Genomic DNA, 11,902 nt, shown 5'->3' on the forward strand with positions numbered 1-11,902 from the left:
AATTTATTAAAATAAAAAGAAAAAACAAGTTCAAAAATAAGAACTGAAATATGTTCAAGATGAATTCGGGGGAGGGGGAATTCATAGAACTGTGTGCTGACGAAATGAGATTTTTTATAAAGGTAAAAGGATGCTCAAAAACAAAACAAATCAATTAGAATAGCAAAATATAGAAATACAGGGAAAATTGGAAACACCATATTAAGAGGTTGGAAGATACAAGAAAACCAACAATAAGCCTAACTAAGAAGTAGGCCTATAGGCCTAATCGTAGAGAAAGAAGAGTTGTAGTTTGCCCGAGGAAAAGATGAACTTGAGAGATTCTCTGAACACGAAACAGACAGTTATGCCTACTCCTTGTAGTAAAGGATACAAAATATGTAGGCCTATATTGATTAGCTGAGAGAAACTCTTAATACGTCCGTAATCAAATGTAGTCCGCAAAATATAAATGATAGTTTAATAATGTAAGTAAATCTTAGAAATGGTAACAGTAAAAATAAAAATAAAACTGAATATAGTTTAGACAAATAAACAAACCTGTATTTTTTTCAAAATGATAATTAGGTCTAATTTTAGAACAATTATTATACATCATAAATTTACTTGCTTATAAATGGCATTTAAAGAACCCGGAGGTTCATTGCCGCCCTCACTTAAGCCCGCCATCGATCCCTATCCTGTGCAAGATTAATCCAGTCTCTATCATCCAAAATCCTCAAATCCATTTTAATATCATCCTCTCATCTACGATGAAAGAGTAATGGAACGGAGAAAAATTCTCTCCGGCACCGGGATTTGAACCCGGGTTTTCAGCTCTACGTGCTAATGCTTTATCCACTAAGCCACACCTGATACCCATCTCGCTGTCGGACAGAATCGTCTCAATTTAAGTTCCAACTCTTGGGTTCCCTCTAGTGGCCGCCCTCTGCACTACGTCATAGATATCTATGAGACGATTCTGTCCGACACCGAGATGGGTATCAGGTGTGGCTTAGTGGATAAAGCATAAGCACGTAGAGCTGAAAACCCGGGTTCAAATCCCGGTGCCGGAGAGAATTTTTCTCCGTTCCATTACTCTTTCATCGTATGATGACGCAGAATATCTGCATGGAAATATCATATGTACTTCGGTACATTAATTTAATATATCTCTCATCTACGTCTCGGCCTTCCCAAAGATCTTTTTTCCCTCCGGTATCCCAACTAACACTCTATATGCATTTCTGGGTTTGCCCATACGTGCTAAAGCTTCTCAATCGAATAATAACAGGCATTTCCCATATTTATTCTGCGTTTAATTTCCTCCCGACTGTTGCTCCAAGAAATTTGAATTTTTCCACCTCTTAGGAAGATAAATCTCCAATTTTTATGCTTCCATTTTGTACAATATTCTGATCACGAGATATAATATCATATACTTTGTCTTTTCGGGATTTACTGCCAAACCTATCGCTTTACTTGCTTCAAGTAAAATTTCCGTGTTTTCCCTAATCGTTTGTGGATTTTCTCCTAACATATTCATGTCGTCCGCATAGACAACAAGCTGGTAAATTAGTCTATATAAAAGTCATAACTGTAAAATAATGAAAAATAAAAAAAAAACTTGTGGTAGTAGCCTATAGGAACTTATTTAAATAGCCTATCGTTCGATAGAACTATAAAATACATAGGACTAACTTAATTAAGAAAGTTTTTTAAAATATCTGAGGTAATTTATCTAGAAACACATGTTAGAAAGTGTAAATCGTACATTGTAACTTAGCAGTATTTAAAAAATATAGACTAAATCATAGGATAGCTGTGCACTGTTCATTTTTAAGAACTAGAATATGTAAAAAAGAAATAATGTAGCCTAGGCCTAAGTACAGCATAGGCTATTGATTACCAGATTGTATTAAAACTTTCAAAATAGGCCTAAAATCTATAGCCTATTGCAACTGAAAATGGTAGGCTAGAGCAATTGTAGGCTAATTAAATTCCAGGAATGGTAAACAGTGAAACTCTAAGAATTCAAATATATTGTAGACAAAATAATAAATTATAGACCGCAACTATGAAAAAACAAAATAACTACAACCTAATTAAAGTTTTTAAATATTTAAATATATTTTGGACAGGTAAACAAAAAATGCTATGTAGCGATGTTGAGCGGAATCTATTAGAAAATTGAAAATAGTTTATCTGGCATTATAGGCCTATTGTTAAATTACAAAACGATTGTAATTAAATGTTTAAAAATCAAGCAGTTACTTCAGGGGATAAGCAAAACATCAAATTTATTTTTATTGAGAAAGAAGGTTGAAATAGGCTATTCGAGAATGATCTATTAATTTAAGTAATCTAGTAAGAATTATTGAAAACTGTAAACAGTAAAACAATCGCAACTCAGGATCAGAAAAATTAAACTGTGAGAACTGAAATATATTTCAAAAGAGTATGCAACGTAGTAGGGCTTATGCTATATAGCCTACGAATTAATATTCTTAGTGGTGTAGCTACTAGATCTATAGCTACCTGATCAAGCACCAAAAGCCAAACATGAAGTTCCAATGTCTTTATGATTCGTTAAAAATATTCATCGCTGCAGAGTTAGTAGAATGACTGAGGTAAAATAAGTGAGAGATTGTAAATCTATGTAGGTAGGCCTATTGTTTTAAAACAACATTAACTGCTGTGCTTGCATATTATATAAAATTATTGAACAATTAAAGGCAAACGCGGAAGAGAAGCCATGTGACTTTATAAAAACTTAAAGAACAAAAAAAAATATTCAATATATTTAGGCCTAAATCAGTATTTTAAAAATGTTGAAGTTACAATTTTAACTTAAATTATGATAAATACTGTAATAGCATATTACAATACAAGGTTGAGAAGTTTTTCTTTTTATATATATAAAATCGAGGTAAAGTTTGAAAAATGAGCAGAGCGTTTTTTAGTTTCTGAGATTTTGTAATGAACTTCACAAACGTTTAATGGACAACATTTTTTACACGATCATACTTTTAAAACTGAAAATACAATAATATTTTGCATTGAAAATTTAGAGCAATATTATTCCAAAGTCTTCGCAAAACAATACTGTAATGGTAACTAAGTAAAAATAAGTGCACTGTAATGGGTCTATTTCAGTAGATAGTTTTATATTATGAAGAATGATTTTCCTAGCAACAAGTTTCTGTGTGGGAATTCTAACTTTCAAGACCTAACAACAATAGCTGTAAATTCGAAAAAAAAAACACGATCAAAAAATAAGAAGAAGTAAGCATTGTTAAATGCGTGTAATAAACAATCACATAAAGTTTTGAAAAAAAAAACACGAGTAACAGGGAAATGGAGTCTATATAGGCCTACCTAACAAGAAAAAGTGATTTAATAACAATTTAAATATTGTACAATAGTGTATGGCGGTGAAGGAAATAGTAGGCCTACTTGGTGTAAAACCAATTATTGGGCGATATTTCGCGCATCTAAACAAATAAATTTGTCTTGCAGTAGGGAATCTCTTAAAGATTTTTAAATATGAGCTACAAAATGTTATTAAATTCGTATTTATTAGTCAACCAAATAACTTAACTATTATGAACTTGAAACAAACAGCAGTGCAATAATTCATCCTGTAAAAGTAACTTAGTATAAAAGTAACAAATTTTAATTCGTTCGGGAATTAATCAGAGGCAAGTGTTCAAAGAAAACCAAATGGAAACCAATGTAGGTGAATTCAGAATTTAAAAGTATGTTATAGATAGAGAAAATTATAGGCCTGTCTCAACATGTTTTATATAAATAGCCACAAAGGAAATTAATTTTGTAAAATTGATTGAAAATTGAAACCTGCAAATGAAATACGGCCTCGTACGATATCTATACGTAAGGACGTTAAATTCAGTAATCTGTGTTATGTGCAATAATCAATGTCCTTCAGAGATAATGGGACGTAACCTAGATCTAGTATCTTAACTAGCTTCGAACAGGCATAATAAAATAAAGAATCTTCGGCACTACGTGAAAATAATAATCTACAAAGGAAACAAAGAAATGTAAGAGCATGTTGAGAACCACGTGATAGCCTATCTTAAAAATTTAAACAAATTATAGGCCTATAGCATGAATTGAGAGACAATATCTTAATTGATATAACTTAGTGTTTTGAAATGTTTTAAATAAAACGATAAAATTGTAGAGTACAAAATGTGACAATTAGAAAGAAGTGCGAAAATATATGAGTCTTTGCTACTTAGGCCTATAAAATCCACGTAGAATTGTCGGAGGGAATTCACGAGACTCTAGAGACTAAATGCATTAATTTAAAATCAGAATAAAACAGAATTTAGTCTTAATAATAATTAAGAGAAAGTTTTTGCACGATCGTTTTTCTTGCTGTATTTACAGCTATTGTTGTTAGGCCTTGAAAGTTTGAATTCTCACACAGAAACTTGTTGCTAGGGAAACCGTTCTTAATAACATAACACTATACTAAAACAAAACCATTACAGCGCACTTATTATTACTTAGTTACCATTACAGTACAATTTTGAGAATAATATTGCTCTAAATTTTCAATGCAAAATATATTGTAGGTCTATTTGCAATTTTATAAACATGATCGTGAAAAAAATGTTGTGCTATAGGCCTACAGATTTCTGAAGTACATTACAAAATCTCGGAAATTGAAAAACTCGCTCTGCTCATTTTCCAAACTTTTCCTCGATTTTGTAAAAAAACATTTCCCAACCTTGTATCGTAATATAGCTACTATTACATGACTAGAAACAAACAAAAAATCTTTATTGAAAGTGTCTCTAAATGTTTAAATATTCTTCACGAAATTACAAATAATTTTTTTCAAGAGTGATTAAAAGTTATAGGTAATTGAAGTGATAATGATTTCGACACGAAGTAGCGTAGACTATCTAAAAACGCTGGTAGAAATTGCATTAGACAACACACATATCTTCAGTTGGAGATTGTATTGATAGTTGATTCCCTTATTTACGAAATAATATTTATAAGCTATCAACTGCTAGCAAACAACGTTGCCTTCAGTTCTTGAAAATGCCTCCTCCCCTAAAAAGATGTAAAAATAGGCTAAATGTTATGTAAGTGTGAGAAAAAAGACATGACACCTTAAAAATTGAAATATTTCGCATCATTGAAAGAAATTTGATATCTTCATTAAAATATTTTGAAATATTCCAAATAAAAACAAAAAAAAGTGATAGGAGTCTACGTAACTAGCCTAGGCCTATATAGGCTACAGATAGCCTATCAAGAACTGCGAAAAATATTAATTCTGTCTTAGCCTACTTAGGGTATAAGTAGAAGGAAATAAATATGACTTAAAAATTGAAAGAGAAAAATGTTACTTAGCCTACATTTCTTCTTAATTAGTAGGTCTAATAATGTAAATCGAAAATGTATACATGAATGTAATAAAATTTAATAGAGCCCTTATTACACTTACGTAGGTTTAGTTTAGTTCAGTAGTATGTATAGCCTATAATATAATTACATAAAATTGCTACAATATCTTTAGCTATTACCCTATATAGGCCTACCCTCGAGTGAAATAGGGTTCTCCATGTTGATTAGTCCTATTTAATGGCACTAAAATAGGCATATCCTCTAAGAATATCTTGAAATAAGTATTCAAATATGCCTATCATCCACAAAATTAGTCTATAATACATTAATAGGCCTAAGTATTGTAATAATTATTAAAAATGTATAATAGAAAACAATAGTAAGTCCAATTACGTAGGACCTACTATATAACAAAATTAAAAAATATAAAAATTCATATAGGCCTAGGAATTTTGTGGTCAGATAAAATTCAGACATCTTAAATTAGAAAATGTCTTAATATTTCCGAAGCATTGATTACGAAATGGTATAGACCCTAATCTAATAGGCCTATAGGCCTAAGTTAGTCTATTTGTTACGAGATACCCTAACAAGTAACAACAACTGCAAACAAACGATTTTAATTCATAAATGAAAGAGCGTTGCGTATTAACGTGAAGGAAGAAGCCACGTAATATGCCGATCTTCAAATTAAAATTGAATGAAATTTAATAAGTGCCTGTCTGCATTGAGATGGCTAAAATCTTAAACTAAACTTAGATGAAATGACAAGTAACTTGTAGACTAACTTTAAGTAGAAATGAGTAACAACTTAGATAAATATGAAGTGTCTCTTATTTAATGGAGATAGAGCCTTCACATGCAAGTGTCGAAAGAAAACCACGAGTCACTGGGTATTGGGTACGAAAGTCAGTAAATGCGGAAGAAAAAATATGTGACGTCTTATAATTATGAAATATTCTGCGTAGATGGAATGTTAGTTGATAGAATATCTTGAAATATTGCAAATAAAAACTAAAAATATTGTAATTAATATTTTAGTAACAGACAAGAACTAAACAAAGTGTGTCTTGTTAGAAGAACAAGTGTCGAAGGAAAACCACGAATCACTGGGTAGGGCCTATTGAATACGAGAGACCGTAAATGTGAAAGAAAAAATATGTGACGTCTTAATAATTATAAAATATTTTGCATGGATGGAATCTTAGTTGAAAGAATATCTTGAAATATTGCAAATAACAACTAAAAATATTGTAGGCCTAATTAATATTTTAGTAACAGACAAGAACTGAACAAAGTGTGTCTTGTTAGAAGAACGATATGGTACAAGCAAGTGTCGAAGGAAAACCACGAATCACTGGGTAGGGCCTATTGGATAGGAGAGACTGTAAATGTGAAAGAAAAAATGTGTGATTTCTTAATAATTATAAAATATTTTGCATGGATGAAATCTTAGTTGACAGAATATCTTGAAATATTGCAAATAACAACTAAGAATATTGTAATTAATCTTTTAGTAACAGTCAAGAACTAAACAAAGCAGCAACTGTGTCTTGTTCGAAGAACGATATGGTACAAGCAAGTTTCGAAGGAAAACAACGAATCGCTGGGTAAGGCCTATTGATTACGAGAGACCCTAAATGTAAAAGAAAAAATATGCGACGTCTTAATCTATACTAATAATAAATCTGTAGCCGAAATTTTTCTGGTAATTTTCGATTTTCCAAAAATAATTGGTCCTAACATAACTTACGTATATAATTAACCGCCCTGAAACCGAAAATCGCTTTTTTGAAATGTTTGTATATCTGCCTGTCTGGATGTTTGTTACCTTTTCACGTGATAATGGCTAAACCGATTTATATGAAAATTGGAACATAAATTAAATTCGTTGTAGCTTAGAATTTAGGCTAGGCCTATATGGTATTCAAAATATTTCATTTAAAAGTGAGGTTATAAGGGGGCTTGAATTAAATAAATCGAAATATCTCCCTTATTATTAATTTTCATGAAAAATATTACATAACAAAAGTTTCTTTAAGAATAATTTCCGATAAGTTTTATTCCATGCAAAATTTTGATAGGAGTGATATTTAATGAGATAAATGAGTTTCAAAATTACAATAACAACGCCATCTAAGGCGGTGTAATGAAATAAAAAACAAATTACTTCGTCTGTAAGGGGCCTTGGACACCAACAATCGAAAACTATGAAACATAGCCTACAGAGAATGTTTCTGTGTTTGTATGAAGTAATATCGGAAGCTAAATTAACCGATTTGTATAATTAATTATAATTCACCATTGGAAAGTATAGTTTCTCTAGATGGACATAATGCTGTAATGTTATTACAGCAACTCCTGAGTGAATCGAGGACAGGTAAGATTAAAATAGCTTCTTATGCACAGAAAACTTGATAGGCATTCCTTTCCTGTATTTCCTGAAATAATTTTTATGGCCAAATGAGTGGTCTCTAGATCAAAATGATCGCATTTTAATTTTTTAATACAATTTAAATTAAGTAACATAATAGACGATTTATCCTTCTATCAAACACGAATGTTCCCTGGATCAAATGTCCTATTTTAATTATGTATTTACTTTACATTTATTTCTAACGGATGCAGCGGAGCGCACGGGCACGGCTAGTAGCCTAATTAGAATAAAATATTTTGTGCGAGATCGTGCGTATTTGCTTGTTTTCCGCACAGAACCAATACGCGGTAAGTGTGAAATACCACATTCAGTATTCCCAACGTAACACACATAACAATTTCCCTCTTCTTACCGCTTAAGCGCGACATTCATTTTACTGCTTTAGGCTTTTAACATATTATTTTTAGAGACGTTTAACATAGTAATAATTATAAATTGGAAACTTACCACTGCAATTTCACCTAAATTGCAATGTTAATTATTGTTTTTAAATATTTGCAAAAATTAAGTAAAGTCTACTACTCCACGAAACTTATTGCATTCCTGATACAAGTAACGTTAAGGAAGCCGTGAAAAAATCAACAAGATTCCAGATGCCGATGTTATTACTGCAATATGTTATATAAATAATATTGTTAAAATATTAAAATGAAAAATAAATCATTACATAACCTTACCGTTTGTTTTAAGTTCGCATTTATAGACTGGGGGAGAAAAGACAGACTTATATCACGGCCTGCTGGAGTATAGTAAACACAGAAAACATTTTATAGCAACAATGTTGAAGAAAGATATTTTGGTTTTCCGAAGTTGCCGTCATTAAAGAGAAACGAACATGGAGATTTCATTGCAACTAATTAGAAATTCGTCCTTCAGGTATGTAATAAACGATCTTCGCACAAAATAATGTACGATATACGAGCGGTATGTTTGTTTTCATGTTCTCGGAAATTAAAAAAGCTCAACAACGTTTCGCTTTTTCAGTCTTTTCCTCGAACATGAAAACGTCAACATACCGCTCTTGTAACATATATTACTATTGCATGGCTGGAATCTTAGTTGACAGGTTATCTTGAAATAACAACTAAAAATATTGTAATTAATCTTTTAGTAACAGTCAAGAACTAAACAAAGTAGCAACTGTGTCTTGTTCGAAGAACGATATGGTACAAGCAAGTGTCGAAGGAAAACAACGACTCGCTGGGTAGGGCCTATTGAGCACGAGAGACCCTAAATTTAAAAGAAAAAATATGCGACGTCTCAATAATTAGAATAAAATATTTTGCATGGCTGGAATCTTAGTTGACAGATTATCTTGAAATATTGCAAATAACAACTAAAAATATTGTAATTAATCTTTTAGTAACAGTCAAGAACTAAACAAAGTAGCAACTGTGTCTTGTTCGAAGAACGATATGGTACAAGCAATTGTCGAAAGAAAACAACGACTCGCTGGGTAGGGCCTATTGAGCACGAGAGACCCTAAATATAAAAGAAAAAATATGCGACGTCTCAATAATTAGAATAAAATATTTTGCATGGCTGGAATCTTAGTTGACAGATTATCTTGAAATATTGCAAATAACAACTAAAAATATTGTAATTAATCTTTTAGTAACAGTCAAGAACTAAACAAAGTAGCAACTGTGTTTTGTTCGAAGAACGATATGGTACAACTGCAAGCAAGTGTCCAAGGAAAACCACGAGACACTAGGAACTGGAGTCTAGCAACTAACCGGGAAGAGTGATTGATTCGTGAATCCCATCGAGCGAGTGTGGACGGATCTTGGCACGGCACACGGCACTCCACGAAAGTCAAGGCGCGGGCACTTACTGCCTCGGCGGAGGGGTCGGTCCGCCGTCTCGCAGTCGACAAATTGATTGCATTTAGCAGGCAGAGCTGGAATAGGCTACCTTCAGAATTGGGTTTAATTTGGGCGCGGCACTCCTAACTCGATTTAATCCCTTAGTTCGCCTATCAAAAGGGAAGCTCCTAATGAGGGCGCGCGAGAGGAGGCGAACCCAAACAATTAGTGGGAATTTGCAAACTTGCACAGCAGCAGCCACCCCCCAGCTCACCTCCGAGGCTCAGTCCTCCCGCGCTGACGGCCAGGTTGTTGAGCATGGCCGCCGCCGCCGCCGCTGCGGAAGACGTGGGCCCGGGCCGCAGGGTGAGCGAGGACAGAATCTTGTGGCCGTCGGTCGCACGGGTCGGGCACGCCGAGCGGCGCCGTCTTCACCACGCGCCGCACCGCATCCTCTGCCGTGCAGCGTCGATTTTTGCCGTCGCCCTCTGCTTGCCTCCGATCGGATCGCTCGCCGCGGACTCCACTCTGGATTTTAATCATGGAGGAACACAACTTTTGTCGGCGGCCTCGTCGGCGACGGAGCCGCGGGGGCGGGACCCCTCCGCGCGGGGCCAATGGAGGCCTGCACCACTCCCACGCAGGGCCGGTGGGTGGAGATGGGCGGAGCCTGCCGAGTGCGCTACCGCCGGTCCGGGCTTCGGCCGCATTCCTTCCGACGACCAGACGGACCGCAGCCACTGCCACGACCGCCGCCACGTAGTGTGGAATGTGGAATTCCACGGGCACTCAAGTCCATCATCATCATCAACATCATCATCATCATCATCATCATCATCATCATCATCCATCTTCTTCTTCTTCTTCTTCTTCTTCTTCTTCTTCTTCTTATCTTGTTAATTCATCTTCTTCTTCTTATCTTGTTAATTCTTCTTCTTCTTCTTCTTCTTCTTCTTCTTCTTCTTCTTCTTCGCTAGCTTATATCGTTATGTCTATCCTTTTCCTTTTCCTTAACCTTATTCTTGTTCTTCCTTCTTGTTCTCCTAATTTCCTTTTTCTTGTTTTTCCTTATCATCGTTATTTTCAATTACCTCTTTCTTATCATGCTTATTTTCATTATCCTTTTTCTTTTTATCCTGTTTATTTTCCCTATTTTTTCTTCTTATCCTTCTTATTTTCCTTATTCTTGTTCATCTTATCCTGCTTATTTCCTTAATTTTTCTTCATCATCATCATCATCATCATCTTCTTCTTCTTCTTTTCTTCTCCTTCTTCTTCTTCTTTTCTTCTTCTTATCGTGTTAATTTTTCTTCTTCTTCTTCTGTTCTTATCCTGATTATTGTCTTTATTCTTATTCTGTTATCCCGCTCATTTTTCTTATTCTTGTTCTTATCCTGCTAATTTTCCTTATTTTTGTTCTTCTTCTCATCCTGCTTGTTTTCTTAACTCTTGTTCTTCTTCTTAGCCTGTTAATTTTCTTTATTCTTGTTTTTATCTTGCTTATTTTCTTAATTCTTGTTCTTCTTATCTTGTTATTCTTCTTATCCTAGTTATTTTCATAATTCTTGTTCTTATCATGTTAATTATCCTTATTCTGTTTCTTCTTCTTATCCCTGCTTATTTTCTTAATTCTTGTTCTTCTTCGTATCATGCTAATTTTCCTTCTTCTTCTTCTTCTTCTTCTTCTTCTTCTTCTTCTTCTCCTGCTTATTTTCATAACCTTTGTTCTTCCTCTTAGCTTGTTAATTTTCTTTACTCTTGTTCTTCTTCTCATCCTACTTAATTTCTTTATTCTTATTCTTCTTATCGTCCTTATTTTCTTAATTCTTGTTCCACTTATTCTATTATTCTTGTTGTTCTTCTTCTAATCCTGCTTATTTTCTTAATTCTTGTTCTTCTCCTTATCCTAGTTGTTTTCTTAATTATTTTTCTTCTTCTTCTATTGCTTATTTTCTTAATTCTTGTTCTTCTTCTTCTTATCCTGCTTAATTTCTTAGGCCTAATTCTTGTTCTATTTATTGTATTATTCTTGTTCTTCCTCTTAGCATAGTTATTTTCTTAATTCTTAGGCCTATTCTTATTCTTACCTTGGTTAGACCTATTTTCTAAATTATTGTTCTTTTTCTTATCCTAGTTAGTTTCTTAATTCTTGTTCTTCTCCTTATCCTAGTTGTTTTCTTAATTATTTTTCTTCTTCTTACCTTGGTTAGGCCTATTTTCTAAATTATTGTTCTTTTTCTTATCCTAGTTAGTTTCTTAATTCTTGTTCTTCTCCTTATCCTAGTTGTTTTCT

The 11,902-nt window shown here is 33.5% G+C and overlaps 1 protein-coding gene across 3 annotated transcripts in view; it reads right to left on the minus strand.

Moving 5' to 3' along the window:
* The window catches only part of LOC138704511 (homeobox protein orthopedia-like), a 384,195-nt gene extending 374,036 nt beyond the window's left edge, over positions 1 to 10,159 (minus strand). For 2 of the 3 annotated variants that reach the window (XR_011333362.1, XM_069832465.1), the window contains exon 1: positions 9,884 to 10,159. Coding sequence is in view for 2 of the 3 variants with exons in the window: in XM_069832465.1 (XP_069688566.1) it covers positions 9,884 to 9,929 (46 nt within the window). In the remaining variant the exon portion in view is untranslated. The remainder of the gene's footprint in view (positions 1 to 9,883) is intronic. The other variant, XM_069832466.1, reaches the window with a different exon arrangement.
* Positions 10,160 to 11,902: the final 1,743 nt, after the last annotated feature.

This window comes from Periplaneta americana, chromosome 8 (genome assembly GCF_040183065.1).
Source record: "Periplaneta americana isolate PAMFEO1 chromosome 8, P.americana_PAMFEO1_priV1, whole genome shotgun sequence".
Classification (NCBI taxonomy): Eukaryota; Metazoa; Arthropoda; class Insecta; order Blattodea; family Blattidae; genus Periplaneta; species Periplaneta americana.